Source organism: Lactuca serriola, chromosome 7, assembly GCF_051521515.1.
Source record: "Lactuca serriola cultivar US96UC23 chromosome 7, Lser_US96UC23_V15, whole genome shotgun sequence".
Taxonomy (NCBI): Eukaryota; Viridiplantae; Streptophyta; class Magnoliopsida; order Asterales; family Asteraceae; genus Lactuca; species Lactuca serriola.
This window is the reverse complement of record NC_136414.1, coordinates 114811509-114828199: the sequence shown is the minus strand read 5'-3', so window position 1 is coordinate 114828199 and position 16691 is coordinate 114811509. Positions and strand designations below refer to the sequence as shown.

Genomic DNA, 16691 nt, shown 5'->3' with positions numbered 1-16691 from the left:
TGAATATGGCATAAACTATATATCCCTCATCCTAAAACGACAGTTTAAAAAAAATAAAATAAACTGTAGCAATATCCCAAAAGGTGTAAAACCACAGAACATCATTTTATTCACTCCGCCTCTAACATTAAATTTCGTTCATATTAAGGGCAAATGCATACCGCTGATATGATTAAAATACTTAACCATAGCTAGGTATGTGCATTTCCAAAGTAATGTATATCTAAGTAAATTCAAATTTTATTTTTCATTTTGAATTGAAGTTGGATCCGTACTATACTACCTTCTTATATATGATTATAGAGTTTCGTTTTTATTTTATTTTAATTAATTTATTTATTTTTACTTCTGTCTAATTCTATTTCTTTAACTATATGATCATAAAAAATTAGCTGACAATAGTTACGCTAGCTTAAGGGCAAATGCATACCCCTGTTATCATTAAAATAGTTAACCTTAGGTATGTGCATATTCAAAAGTAATGTATATGTAAGTCAGGGGCGGACGCAGGATTTAATAGTAGGGGTTGCACGGAAAGATTAGGGGTTGCACGATAGTAGAAAAAATAAAAAATTTTAAAAATTTTGAAAATTTTTCTACTGCGGCCGGAAAATTTAGGAGTTGCCAGTGCCACCCCGGAACCCCCTAAATCCGCCATTGATGTAAGTAAATTCAAATTTTCTCTTTGGAAAAAAAAGTAAATTCAAATTTTATTTTTCATTTTGAAGTTGGAATTTAGTATTTAGTATTCTTAAGCTAGGACTTTCGTCCCTAGCAGCACTTGAACCTATGGATGTTATGGCCTAGCGACACTTTTCAGCTAATTTTTTATGGTCATATAGCTACAGAAAGAGAATTAGACAGAAGTAAAAATTAACTAATTAATTAATTAATTACAATAAAAATAAAAACTAAAATATATATATATATATATATATATATATATATATATATATATATATATATATATATATATATATGTAAAGTGAATATACCTAACAACCTTATATAAGTTTAGGTACCTAACTTCATAATACTACATCGGTTTGTATCATATTTACATTGTAATTGCCTAAGGTTCTTAAAATTCAACCCCATAACTTGATTACTTCCAAAATCTTTGGACTTTCACCAATATCTTTCTTTTACATCACGTCTTTCTATCGAATACCACCTGATGGGCTTCATATCCTACCGCTACAAATGAAAGGATGTAGGAGAAATATAATGATGAATTTCCAAATTTTTTTTAAAGTAAATCAAGTTTAGGGATTAAGTTTAAGAAATTTGGATGATTGCAACGAAAATTTAATGCAAAATGACGTAGTTTGATGAAGTTAGGTACCTAAGCTTATATAAGGTTGTTAGGTATATTCATTTTACCTTATATATATATATATATATATATATATATATATATATATATATATATATATATATATATATATATATATATATATATATATATATATATATATATATATATAAAAGAAGGTAGTATAGTACGGATCCTATGTGAATATATACTACGTAATTAGTGGAATATATGAACTCGAACAAAGATTCTCTCTTTTTATTCTTTATTCTTTTTCCCCTCTCTTTTCTTACTTGTTACTTATGCTTAAAACCCTAGTAACAGTAATATGAAATTGAGTTTAGCTATTAGTTAAAGTTGTGAAGCTAACTAAGGTAGCTTCTTCTTGAGGCTAATTTATACAATCTAAGAATAAATTAACAGAGGCGCAAAAAAGGGTTTTCCATCTTTAAAAGACGAACCATATTCTTCTTCCCCTATTTGCACATCGCATTTGTTCATTCTGAATCTCTCTTACAGAGGTATACAAAGAACTGAGAGATTACGAAAGAGAGAAAGAATGTTCCATTCAAAGAAAGCAGCAGCCGCTTCGACTACTGCTATGAATTCACTTCACCATAATCATCATCAACATCATGAAAGGTCAAACATGTGCGGGGTTGGTGCTAATAACCATAATACTGCTGGTGCTGGTACCATACAAGGCGACTCGGGCCTTGTGCTTACCACAGATCCCAAACCACGACTCAGGTGGACAGTGGAACTCCATGAGCGCTTTGTTGATGCTGTCGCTCAGCTTGGTGGCCCTGACAGTACTAACTTCTCTTTACGTTAAATCATCATCTTTATTCTTATGTCATCCCTTGTGCGTGTACACACATATGTGTGTCATCTAATCGGGATGTAGTTTCCATGATTAATCATTGATTGAAATTGGTTTTATGTGTCTGTGAATTCGTAGAGGCAACGCCGAAGACAATCATGAGAGTCATGGGTGTAAAGGGTCTCACTCTTTATCATCTTAAGAGCCATCTTCAGGTAGAAAGTTAACTCCAGCATAAAATTTTCCCTTCTCTTATAAAAATATATTAAATTCTCCAGGCTCTACATAACACACACACATAAATATGCATTTATAGTTATTAACCGGTTTCTTTTATCTTTTGTTGATTTCAATTCGTTTCTGATATAGAAATTCAGGCTAGGAAAGCAGCCTCACAAGGAATTTAATGATCACTCCATAAAAGACAGCGAAAGAGGTGAGTTATATATGTATGCATGAGTCATGAGTGTGTGATAGTTAACTACATGAATGATTTATATGTAGAATATCTGTTAATTGCTTTCATTGAATGAACGACAGCTTCGGCGTTAGAACTTCAAAGAAATAGTACCGCATCCTCTTCTGGAATGATGGGCCGAAGTATGAATGAGTAAGTATTAACGGCCTCCTAATCCTATAGATACCAATCTCTATTAAAGATTTATCCATTGTTCATAGTGTTTCCAAATTCCCTTTATACCCATGCATACCCACACATAATTTCTTAATTCTATGATAAAGAGGCTTGTGGATATATCTTACTATCCATCATTTAGTTCATTGCCCCTCTATAGACAAACCAATTACATAGACTTATTTTACAAGCAAATGCATCATAGTATTCACGACCAGCCACACATTCACATGTACATACATACAGTCATGATGAGAGAGAGAGAGAGAGAGAGAGAGAGAGAGAGAGAGAGAGAGAGAGAGAGAGAGAGAGAGAGAGAGAGAGTACCTACGTATGCATTTTTTTAGTGGAGGTCAATCATCTTATTTTCTGACACTACTGGTGCAACTAGGATGCAGATTGAGGTACAGAGAAGACTTCATGAACAACTGGAGGTACGTACTAGTTGATATTGCCTTACAATTTCTCTTTGCCATTACTCTTTTTTTTTTTTTTTTGGCCAAACTAGTTTATCTCTAGAATTAAGCGTATATATGTGCTTACATATAATAAATAGAAATTAATACATACTTGTTGGTTATGATATTTTATTCTTTGTGGTGTGGTTTCCAGGTACAACGGCATCTGCAGTTAAGAATAGAGGCGCAAGGAAAATACATGCAGACAATACTGGAGAAAGCTTGTCAAACCCTAGCTGGAGATCAAAGCATGGCTACTGCTGCAGGTTATAATAATGGTAACAAGGTGGTTGGAGGCATGGGAATGAATATGAATATGAGTATGAGTATGAATATCAGTGCAAGCAGTAGCAGTACTAGTCATCTTGATCAAGCAGCAGCAGGCCATAGAGGGGGAGTGATGCTGCTTCCAGGAGATCACGTGCCATCGGCTATCAAGGACTTTGGGTCCCTCAACTTTCCATCGTTCCAAGATCTCAACCTCTATGGCACTTCACAATCTCCATCACCGCCAGCCGTAGCAGCAGCAGGTGGTGCTCCGTCTTGTTGATCACTAATGCTATATATTCTGATATGATTAATTAAAAGAGCTTATCTTTTGTTTTGTTTTGCGTAGAATGTAGCGTGTACCATTGAATGATTAATTTATTTAGTTATCATCGTATATGTAATGTGAAGACTTAAGTTTTAATTCATGACCTGGATATAGCACAGGTACTGCTGCGGCGAGAAAGAGCCCCTTAGTCTGGTCGGATGATGAACTCCACCTCCAAGACGATCATCATCGCCAAACTGAGCATCATCATATTGGGGTACTATCTAGCAACAGCTCTGAAGCAGGAGATGGGTGTGATCTTGATTCTACTATCCCCAGCCATATTTATGAAACAAAGCCCTTAACGTTAGCAAGCAGTCATAATATCGATCATCATCACCATCATCATCTTGGTTTAGGGTCGGTAGATCATCAGAAGAAAATGGATAGAACATCACCAAGAAGACCACCACTGTCATCCAATAGTTCTATGGATAACATGAGGGCCACCCTCTCTACTGCTACTAATAACAGCACTTCCAATATGTCTCCACAAGGAAGAAGCTCTTCGTTCAGCTAGCTCCTAATATAAATATGGATATATGTGTGTTATATTTATATCTTTTAAATTCAGACAGTTACATGTATAAATGCTATTTGCCCTTCATAATTTATTTCAATATATTATAGAATTAGTTGGTCCTATATATTGCCTCCTAAGTGCTCGTGTTTTTAAATAGCATAGTTTATGCCTATTTAATTAAGCTAGTGTTATCGGTTGTGAACTTGTGATCCATCAAAATGAATGAGAAGAACTTGTTGTATCTGGGTATATTATTTTGATTTTTACATTTAATTTTTAAATTGAATAGTTAAGTTTCATGTACTCTCAAAATATGGAAAATCTCCAAAAAAGTTCTTTGGAGTTTGGCTCTAATTATCATTTTTTTTTTGCAATTAAGCCCTTAAAACAATACAAACTTCCAAAAAAAAAAAAGACATTGTTCAACGGCTAATGTAGGTTTCTAGGGATTTTGTGAAAATTTTAAGAATTTTTCTAAAAATAAACAATTACAGATGGTTTTCTCGTTAATATGATTAAAGTTGAAGAACTTTTTCTGAAAATTTTTCCTTTTATATCTACTATATTAATGAAGAAAACTCATATTTATTTATAAAAAAAACTCAAAAATAAAAATATCATCTATATCCTTTTCAATAAGAAAACTTATTTTTATTTATTAAAAACTACAATAATGATAATTTATATATCATTTAGTTATCATATATAATGTAAGAGAACTTTGTTGATTTGTGATATGAAGCGTGTTTCTAGGCTAAATGTTACTTTCATTGTTGAATATTCAAGTCTTGTGTGTAAAGAAAAAGTGACGTAGGTGTAAAAATGACAATAGAGGTAATTTCTACTTTTTTAGAAATGACAAAATTAAGTTCAAGTTATTCTACAACATATAACTTAAATGCCAACATGGTTAAATAGTTGCAAAGACACAAAATTTGGGAGGAACTGAAACTAGTATATAATTTAAAAGGAGTTTGTTGATTTGTTGTATGAAGCGTGTTTCTATGCCACATGTTACATTCATTGTTGAATATTCAGGTCTTGGGTATAAAAAATGATTTAGGGGTCATTTGATAGTTGTTGAATGAGTTACGTCTTACTGAGTAGAACTTCTAACCGAGTCTACATCTGACTGAAACCACGTTGTTTGATTAAGTCTCTGACTTACTTTGATGATTGATGAAAAAATAACCATATTACCCATTAATGGAAAACTTTATATAGCGCAAAAAATAACAATGAATTTTATTCTTGATTCCAGAAAAGACAATGCATTTTGATCCAACAAACAAATAAATCAATTCAAGCAACATGAATATTGTAGCTAACATAAGAATAATAGCAGTAAATTAAATCAAATATACAAACATATAAGACATCATCTTTGATTTGGTGATTTTTTCTTTGTGTTTTCCATATTAGAATTCTCCACCAATATATCGGTCATATCAATAGTCATTTTCAATCCAAAATATCTCCCTCTCCTGATCATCTTCCATGATCCTTAGGAAAATAAACTATAAAAAGATTCAAACTTGTTGTAAGAACACAATGTATAATGACATTGAATGATGCAAGTGTTATAATATTTTATAGATGTGAAATGAAATTTATAAGGACAAATTTACAGTTTCCAAGAATAAAAAATAAGAACTCAATAAAAAAAATAAGAACTTTCATTTGAATTCAATGCTTTCTTCAATCAGAAGCAAAGTAGTAATGCTCAGTTCAAATTAATTTCCATTTAACCATAATTCAAATTTGATAATTGGACCAACCTATCAAAGTATTAATTTCAATTCAGGATTTAAGACCATTTAGTGCTTTGGACCTTTCATTTGAATTCAGTTATTCCTTAAGTGTGTTCCAATTTAGAGACTGCATTCATCAATGAATTGTTCCAACAACCTGATAATATTCAAAATGGATATTTCGTATGGAAATTAATATACAACTTCTTCTTGGGTTTTTGCTAATTTGATAGGAAACAATATCTATGCTTGAAGGGCAAAATAGACACAACCAATTTCTCACTAATCACTTTAAAACATAGAAACAACCCTCATTGGTAACAATTCGTAGTTTCAAAATAACAATCTGTCAATTTTGGTTATTGATGAAGCTAAAAGAAATTCAAGGAACAAAAGCGGCACTATGGCATTCTCAAAGAATAAGGGAAGGGTAAGCCTTGAAAGTAATTAATTCCCACCACGAAATCAAAATTTAACATTGAGATGAATACATGTTAACTAAGAAAGGCTAAACATGTGTACAAACCTGCATCTTCAGAAGCCTGCGCTTTACCTTAATCTCATGAGGAAAACGACCGGTGGTGATTGATGGAGAAGCAACAACTTCATGAAATTCATTGAAGCGTCGTCAAAGAGGAAGAGGATTGGTGGTGGTGGAAGGAGCGATCGGTCGATTGAAGGAGACGAAGAACATGCGTAAAGGGGGGAGGGTAAGGTGCGTCTATTTTCCAATCAATATCTTTTTCCAGTGAACAAAATCAGAGCATTTTGGACAGATTGTGGGTTGAGTAAGATGAAAAATAGATGGCATCAAACACACTGACTGGACTAATTTGGTCAATATGTCTAACCGGACCAGATCAGCAATTAAGAGAGTTTATTGATTTGTCGTATGGAGCACGTTTCTAGGACACGTGCTACATTTATTGTTGAATTTCCAGCTCTTATGTGTAAAAAAATTGACTTAAGTGTAAAGAATAACAATGAAGAGAGTTTCTACATTTTTTAGAAATAACCAAATTAAGTTCAAGAACACATAACTTAAATTCCAACATGATTAAATAGTTGCAAAAAACATTATAAAAACATGTTAAAAATGATAGATAATTATGATAATTATTGAAAATAAAAAAAACACACAAAAATAATATATATAAATTATCATTATTGTGTTTTTTAATATATAAAATGAGCTTTTTAGTGAAAAAGATGTAGATATTATCTTTATCTTTCATTTTTTAATAAATATATAAGAGTTTTTTTACATTAATTTAGTATATATCAAAAGAAAATTCTTTAAAAAAAGCCCTTCAATTTTAATCTATTAATCAAAAAGTCATTTCAAATTGTTTATTTTCAAAAAAGTCCTTAGATCTTTAGAAAAGCCCTGGAAACTGGCATTTACTGGCAACAAATGTTTTTTTGCAAGTGTTTATCGGGTTTTGGGCTTAAATAATAAAAAAAAAAAAAAAATTGAGACCGCTTTTGCATTAATAGAGACAAAATTTAGGGACATTTAGTTGCAGATTCCTCTAAAAATATTGGTTTTGTACTCTTTGTAGGTTTTTTTGCAAGTGTTTACCGAGTTTTTAGGTTTAATTGCAAAAAAGAAAAAAAATACAAATAAGAAAATCAAAATTAAAATAGACAAAAAAAAATTATGGGACAGCTTTTGCGTTAATAGAGACAAACTTTAGGGACTTTTTTTCTACGGATTTCCCTTCAAAATATTGGTTTCATACTCTTTGTAAATACAACCCATGTAGGGATTTTAGATATGTGAATTGAATTCGTCGAAGAGGGGAAAAAAGAGTTAGTCGATGAAGTCGTTGGGATTAAGAACCAATAGAAATTGATCTTCTTTGCAGATTTGATATATATATATATATATATATATATATATATATATATATATACTATCTTATAAAAGAAATCAAACTATTTCTAAAAATAGATTGATTATAATAATAATATTTTTTTAAGACGTCCAAATGATGAAGCTGATAGTACAAGTAACCATTAATAAAATAATATTAAATTTTAACCACATTTTGAATTCAAATATTTTTCATCAAATCTCCTTATATTTCTCAACAATTTGATTTGGTTCCCTCAAATCCCGGATGCATTCAAATTTTGAACCCTTTTAGATATCCTTAAATTTAGCATGTTGATTCAAATATCTCTTCCATCGCATATACCTATTTGTTCTCTCCCCTGCTATAAAGTCCACCGTCCAGGAACAGAAAATGACTTCATCTCCCGTCTTCCACTATCCCTAACCATCGGTTCTATGACACCGCTTTCTGACGTCTTTATTATTATTATTATTATTATTATTATTATTATTATTATTATTATTATTACACTTATTTTCTCCACCTAATAAAATTAACACCAACACGTAACTAATAAATATTAATCTTAATTATAAATCATATTTGACTATTTATTGTATATTCATTTGAGATATGATATTTTTACGAATGGCCAAATAATTCACAAAAATAGATGTTTTGAAATAAAACAGACAATTTAGTTGCCGAAATGAAACTGAGAATGTATATATATATATATATATATATATATATATATATATATATATATATATATATATATATATATCATTTAACATTGATATTATGATGTTAAACTAATGAAAAGACTAAGTTAAATATATAAGAGTTTAAGACTTTCATTTGATTTGATGACATTCATATTAAAAATAAGGGAGATAATCATTGCCAAAAGGAAAGTGTTCACTAAAATAAATATATTTGACGTCTGCGGAAAGAAAGCTAATAATCTATTGAAATTAATCGACGATAGTGAAAAATAAACTAGCAGTCATATCCAAATTTATAGCATAAAAGTCCAAGGTTAGTAATAAAATCATAAAGAAGACAAACTTTAAGTTTTTTTTACATAATATGGTTTCTGCTAGGGACACAAAAGTATTAGTGAAACCTAACGAAAATTTAAAAAGTGATGAAGTTTATACATCAAATGTGGTGTATAAAGAAGTGTTGCACGATTAATAATATATAATTAGTCATGTGTTATTACAAATTTTCATATTTTGTGTATTCTTATAATTCTTTGTTTTTGTTGGAATGACTTAAATATTTCATATTTTATGTCGTCTTGACCAGTTTGTTTTTATCGGTTATTTGATGTATCATGTAACAAAAAACACCATAGTTTGATTATTTTGTCTTCGACATCTACTTTCTTTTGTAACATAACATTTTTGTAGACGAAACATATCACCGAAAGAATTTACACGCCCCGTCGCTTTGCGCGGGTACACTGCTAGTATATATATATATATATATATATATATATATATATATATATATATATATATATATATATATAATCATAAAACGCATAAAAAAATACCTAGATATCACAATTTTTTTTTTTTTTTTTTTTTTTTGACTTTACACATCAAAAAATCGCAACTTTTTTTAAAAATTTCACTGAAAAAAAAATAAAAAATCAATATTTTTTTCAAGATTTTTTTTTCAGCGAATTTGTGTTAAGAGGTACAGCTTTTTCAAAAAAAAAAAGCTTTGTGATCTCTAAGTATTTTTTTATGCATTTTTATGATTTTTAAGGTTTTTTAGGGTTTTTTGTTTTCCATAGAACCTAAACATATATATATATATATATATATATATATATATATATATATATATATATATATATATATATATATATATATATATATATATATATATATATATATATATATATATATATCAAGGTTGTAAATAACGCTCGACGTTAGCTAGTCGGTGAACATGGGTCAAGGGATTAATCGGCTAGGCGGGGATTAATCGGAGGATTAATCGGGAACCATTAATTATTAAGAAAATTATTCAAAAATTAATAAATCTCACTTCAATCCTAAAAATATAGGTAAATTATCAACTTTTATCACCTTTGTACATATAAATGTAATCAAATAACAGAACATTGAAATTTTATATGTATATAAAAATATAATCAAATAAGAAACATTCAAACTTTTGTTGAAAAAAGGTATAAACTTAAATAAACACGTTATATAAATACTCATTCTAATTCGTTAGACCAAATTTGCCGATTACTAAATTAAATTTTATATAATCATGGGGTAGATAAACATAGTTTATTTCAACCTCTATATATGCGTATTTGTTGTGTATAAAAGAGATATGTAATATGTCTTTTGTATAGATTAAATTAACGTAATGTGTAAACGAATAAATATCTATGTGTTGTGTATGTATATATATAAAAAGAAGGATGTGAACAACAAAGAAATGGAAAAGTTCAAGGTTTTGGTATCCCACATCGCCTGTGGAACAAAAGATGAAGGCAAACATGCTTTATAAAAAGGGGCCTACATCATCTTTCGAAAACAAAACTCATCAATCGTTTGAGCTAGCTGGCTCCTTTGAGCCGGCAGTTTCCTTCATTTTTCTTGGCCAGGAGCCATTTGGCTTGACCAGGTCTGATTAAGGGTCCGATTTAGACCGATTTGGTCCGATTTGGACTGAATTGGACCGATTTTGACCGATTAAGACCGATGCCGGTTAGCCAACCCTCTAACTCTTATTCGTAAGCAGTTGGTAGTTGGGGGCCGTCAAGCGTCTAGGCACTGATTAATCGGCTGTCTAGACCGATTTTTACAACATTGATATATATATATATATATATATATATATATGTGCGAAAGATTTGTAGATTTTAGAAAGAAGGAGAAATAAAGAGAAATTAGTATTGGGGATAATGACTTGAGAGGGTAACATACTTTTGATTTTGATCACATTTGGTCACTGAACTTTTTTTCGTGCTCTATTAACCCTTTAACTTGTTGATTTGTGCAAATTTTTCCCTTCCGACCGGGTTTAGCTGGTTTCAATGAATTTATTGATCCTACGTGTATTTTTTATCTTACGTGGCGAAAGAGGTGGCATGTAGGCCCCGATTTTTCGTCTCCGTCTCATTAAACCACACCCCTCATTAAACCACACTCTGAAGTCTCATTTGGTCCTTAAACTCGACTAGGTCACCAAATTCTCCATCGATCATTCATCTCCTTCAACCGTTCTATGGCATCATCTCCAAATCCTACTGATCAGAACTTCATTGTAGTGAATTTCCACTACAATGGTCAGTTTGCACCCAATCCCTTAGTTTACTTTGATCCCGACAGAGCATCAGTGCGAGATGTTGACTTCAGTGGGTTTGGGTATGAGCAATTCATGGAATTCCTTCACAAGCTCACCAAATCGAGAAGCAAAGACATCTATTTATGCCTTCCACAAGAGTCTTTAGGTCTTGGAATTCATACATTGGTGAACGACGGTGATTACAAGGAATTTTTGGATTTGGCGTATGCTAATGACAAGAGAATGAATGTATATGTGGATCACCATAATGAACCTATCTTCGACTGGATTGAGGCTGAGGAAAGTGAAAGTGAAAACGAAGACTTAGATGAAGATGAGGATTCAGTTATTCAAGATTCATATTTTGTTGATCATGAAGAAGATGATGCTACCTATCCATTTCCAGCAAACAAAACTGCACGTGATAGATTTTTAAACATCCTTTGTGAACCTATAGAGAGTGAAGATCAAGATGATGAATACGTGCCACCCCAGTACCCTGTGTATGATGAGAGACAGCCATGGGATCAGATAAAACCAATGATAGGTATGCGATTTTGTAACCCTACTGAGCTTAAACATATGTTAAGCAATTATGCAGTTGCTAATGGGTATGATCTATGGTTTGAAAAAAATGACTCTGATAGATTGTTAGTGAAATGTTGCAAAAAGAATAAGTCACCATCTTGCCCTTTCAGACTATGGGCCTCCTGGATGGGTAAAGAAAAGACTTTTCAGATCAAATCTCTAGTGAATGAACATAATTGTTATAGGGTGTTTAAGTTTGGGTCAATTGTAACTTATAGATGGATAGGGAAACATTTTATGAGTCAAATTATAGAGAACCCAAAAATGAGTGCAAGGAAGATGAAAGCTAAAGTGTCAACAACATTCAACATAAATGTGAGTGTGGGGCAATGCAGAAATGCAAAGAAATTTGCATTACAAGAGATTGAAGGAAGTTTAATTGAACATTATGGGAGATTGTGGTCATATGGTGAGGAAATTATCAGGTCAAATCTTGGGTCTATTGTGAGATTGGATGTAGACATCATGCCAGATTCCACAACTTTGTTTTCTAAGTTTTATGTGTGTTTCAAAGCTGTAAGGGATGGTTGGTTAGAAGGGTGCAGGCCTGTAATTGGGCTTGATGGTTGCTTTTTAAAGGGTATAGTTAGAGGAGAAGTTATTTCAGCTGTTGGGAGAGATGCAAACAACCACATCTACCCTTTAGCATGGGCTGTGGTATGTGTTGAGAATAAAGAAACATGGAAGTGGTTCATAGATTTGCTTATGGAAGACATTAATGGTGGTCTTGGTGCAGGCATTACCCTTCTTTCTGATGGACACAAGGTTAGTACTAGGTCATTTTTATGCTTCATTTTTATGCTTTTTCACTCATAATGATGTTGTGATTTGTAGGGGTTATTACAAGCAGTTAAGGAAAGATGTCCAGAAGCTGAACATAGACAATGTGCTAGACACATTCTGGCCAATTTTAATAAAAGGTTTACTGGTCAACAATACATAAAGTTATTTTGGAGGGCTGTAAGGGCTAGTACTGTGGAGAAGTTCAGAGGTATAATGGAGAAGATCAAATCTATTGATACTCATGCTTATGATTACCTTATAGACAGAGATCCTACTACCTGGTCTAAGGCATTCTTTCAAGAAGGAAGAGACTGTGATGCAGTGGAGAATGGGGTTAGTGAGAGTTTCAATTCTGCTATTAGGCATGCTAGAAGGAGACCTATAATCACTATGCTGGAGGAGATTAGGTTATTTGTGATGGAAAGGATATACACTCAAAGAGTTGAAGGAATGGAATGGGATTTGCTTATATGTCCAGCTATTAGGAAGCGTATAGAAGATCTGAAGGTTAAACAGAGGTAATTATTTTACTTTAATATGCTTATGTTAATTATGAGGATGTGTTATTGATTCACTGATGTTAATATGCTTAAACAGATTGTGGGGAGTTACTCCTTGTGGTTATCAAAAGTATGAGGTTAGATTCACTGATGTTGCATATGGAGTGGATCTAATTGCAAAGAAGTGTGCCTGTAGAATATGGCAACTTACAGGGATACCATGCTTACATGGAGTGGCAGCAATATCTTACTTAAATCATGATGCTGAGGCATATGTGTCCCAATCATACACTACTGAGGCTTACCTAAAATGCTACAAATATAGCATTAATCCTCTCAATAGTAGTGAAATGTGGCCAGATGTTCCATACCATAAGCCTTTGCCTCCCAAAAGAAGAAGATTACCTGGTAGGCCATCTGTGAAAAGGAAGAGGGATGAAATTGAACGAGAGTTGAGTGGATCAAGTAGACAAACTGTCTCAAGAAGGGGTAGCATAATAAAGTGTGGTATTTGTAAGGAACCAGGTCACAACAAGAAAAAGTGTCCATCTAACCAACAAAGCAATACATCAGGTGAATATTTTTAAAAACATTACATCATTTGAACAAAGAATTGACATTTTAATTTTTGTTTGCAGTACCAAGTTCATCCAGGGGCAGTGGAGCAGACCCAAGTTTATCCAGGGGCAATGAAGGACCACCACCTCCTCCACCACCACCTGCAGCCCAACAACCTCCTCCACCACCACCTGCAGCCCCCATGCCAAGAATAAGGGTCCCAGTTAGTAGAAGTGGAAGGAGGAAATATTCTGAACGGATTATCAAACAAGCATTAAGGAGGCAGATACCTGGGGTTGGGAGTAATGCAGATAACCCTTCAGTTATTGATTAATTTAGTGGGTGTGTAGTGGGTGGGTAGGAATATCTTTTGTAAGGCAGTTGTGATGTAAAGACAAAGTAGTAGTCTTTTTATTATGCTTTTCTATGGTACTATCAAGTAGGTGTATGGGCACATGGTGACCCTTCTTTTGTCTATGCAGGAATCTTTTGTGTTACCTAGAAACTACTTTTGTGTATGCAGACAAAAACTTATATAACTGTAGAATATTAATGGCGTATTACAATGAATCCAACCACCACATTCACTTACTTTTTTTATTATATGTATTTGTTATATGTATGCTAGTTTGTGATTCCATTCCAGTCAAAACTAATTCTTTATATGCATGCTACTTTGTGATTCTATTTCAGTCAAAATCAAATATGTATTCATTGTTATATGTATGCTTCCTTATGATTCCATTCCAGTCAAAAATATTTCTTGGTGATTCCATTCCAGTCAAAGTTACTTCATTCCATTCTTTGTGATTCCATTCCAATCAAAGTTAATATGCATGCAGTTAATATGTATGCTTCTTTATCCTTATGATTCCATTCCAGTCAAAAATATTTCTTGGTGATTCCATTCCAGTCAAAGTTACTTCATTCCATTCTTTGTGATTCCATTCCAATCAAAGTTAATATGTATGCAGTTAATATGTATGCTTCTTTATAATTAAATTTTCCATTACAATCAATGTTACTTCATTCCATTCCAACAAGAAGTTAAGATAACAACTCTATTCTATTCAAACAACATCTTTCAATACATCATGTGACTTCATTTCATCATATACACGATGATCAGAAAAAGAAATCCAATGGTAAACTTATATAGTTTCTCCTTCATTGCAATGGCATCAGAGTACTTTTCCTTCTTCATCTGTTCCATGTCTTCCTTCACCTTCTCTACTTCGGTCTTCAATGCTACTAATTCAGCTTTCATTCCCTCCACCACTTCCATCAGAGGCATCTGTACAAGTTCTACATCCAACCATTTCCAATATTTGCATTTACCCTTCCACAATAAAATTTCAAAGTGAGATTTCAAATCTGGAATAAATGAATCAGAAAAAAGGGAAAATTTAAGTGAAATTGCTTACCTCATTGCACACCATGAAATGCCTCCTTGGATTCTTTGGTGTTGTTGATGTTAGAATACGTGCAGGGAACCCACAATCACAAGTTTTTGGATCATTCACTGTGGATTTCTTGCTTGATCGATTGAGGGAGGATGAGATGTTGTAGGAGGAAGCCATCGGGTATTAGGGCAACGGGGTATTAGAGCACAATAAATGAACAACAAACGCCCCTCCTTTAATAACAAGAACCCTAGATGCCACGTAGGATCAAAACTGACACGTAGGATCAATAAATTCATTGAAACCGGCAAAAACCAGTCGGAAGGGGAAAATTTGCACAAATCAACAAGTTAAAGGGTTAATAGAGCACGAAAAAAAGTTCAGTGACCAAATGTGATCAAAATCAAAAGTATGTTACCCTCTCAAGTCATTATCCCTTAGTATTGACATATTGGTAATTTTGTTGGAATATTATGGTTTTTCACAAAACACATTTTCATAAACTATCATACAACATAACTAAAGAACAAAGGAATTACAGAACAATATGAGACTTTTTGGTGTGGATCTGAAAAAAAAATTGATTTTTATTTATGGATGATACACGGATATATATAATACAAAATAATTACAAGAAGATAGCCTACATTCTAGGAATTCATAATGAATACAATCATTTCCTTTTAATCTACAATACTTTCATTTTTATCCAATGCTCTCGTCAACACTCCCCCTCAAGGTGGAGAATGTATATCCATCATTTCCAGCTTGTCAAGAGAGCATTCAAACACTCTCCCACAAACCACCTTCGTCATCATATCCGCTAGTTGATCTTCAGACCTCACATGTGGCAGCTCGATAGTTTTCTGTTCCAAATGATCTTTTATGAAATGTCTATCGATTTCTACATGTTTAGTCCTGTCATGTTGAACTGGGTTATTAGCTATTTTTACAGTCGACTCGTTATCACAATGGAGTTTAATCGGGCTAACTACAGATATGCCAATGTCTCGCAAAATTCGCTTTATCCACAATAATTAACACACGCCATGCACCATTCCTCGATATTCAGCTTCAACACTTGATCTAGAAACCACCTTTTGTTTTTTACTTCTCCATGTGACCAGGTTTCCTCCAACAAAAGGAAAGTACCCAGAAGTTGACTTACCATCTGTCCGATCACCAACCCAATCTGCATCTGTGTATCCTTTTACACTATGATCTTGTTTTTTTCCAAAAAAATAATCCTTTCCCAGGCGTAGCTTTAAGATACCTCAAAATTCTGTACACTGCCTTCATATGTTCTTCACTTGGTGCATGCATAAATCTACTGACAACACTTACCGCGTAAGCAATGTCAGGTCGCGTATATGACAAGTAAATAAGTTTTCCAACGAGTTTTTGGTACCTCTCCCAATTAGCCGACACTTGATCTGGAAGAATTGTCAACCGATGGTTGGTTTCAATTGGAGTGTCTATGGGCTTGCAATCCAACATCCCAGTTTCAGCTAACAAATCTAGTATATACTTCCGTTGACACATAGTAATTCCAATCTCTGACCTTGACACTTCATTACCCAAAAAATACTTTAATGGGC

The 16691-nt window shown here is 32.8% G+C and overlaps 2 protein-coding genes across 2 annotated transcripts; both read left to right on the top strand.

The window, feature by feature from the left end:
• The first annotated feature begins 1677 nt into the window (after positions 1-1677).
• On the top strand, positions 1678-4470 carry APL (Homeodomain-like superfamily protein). The gene is made up of 7 exons (XM_079009894.1): positions 1678-2127; positions 2277-2353; positions 2508-2574; positions 2679-2748; positions 3164-3206; positions 3385-3760; positions 3945-4470. Exons 1-7 carry the CDS (start codon positions 1875-1877, stop codon positions 4343-4345), a joined length of 1287 nt encoding a protein of 428 aa, XP_078866020.1. The 5' UTR covers positions 1678-1874; the 3' UTR covers positions 4346-4470.
• A 6884-nt stretch (positions 4471-11354) lies between these two features.
• On the top strand, positions 11355-14024 carry LOC145064307 (uncharacterized). Its single transcript, XM_079011781.1, has 4 exons — positions 11355-12614; positions 12684-13150; positions 13230-13705; positions 13771-14024. The coding sequence occupies exons 1-4, from the start codon at positions 11355-11357 to the stop codon at positions 14022-14024; spliced, it is 2457 nt and encodes an 818-aa protein (XP_078867907.1).
• The last annotated feature ends 2667 nt before the right edge of the window (positions 14025-16691 follow it).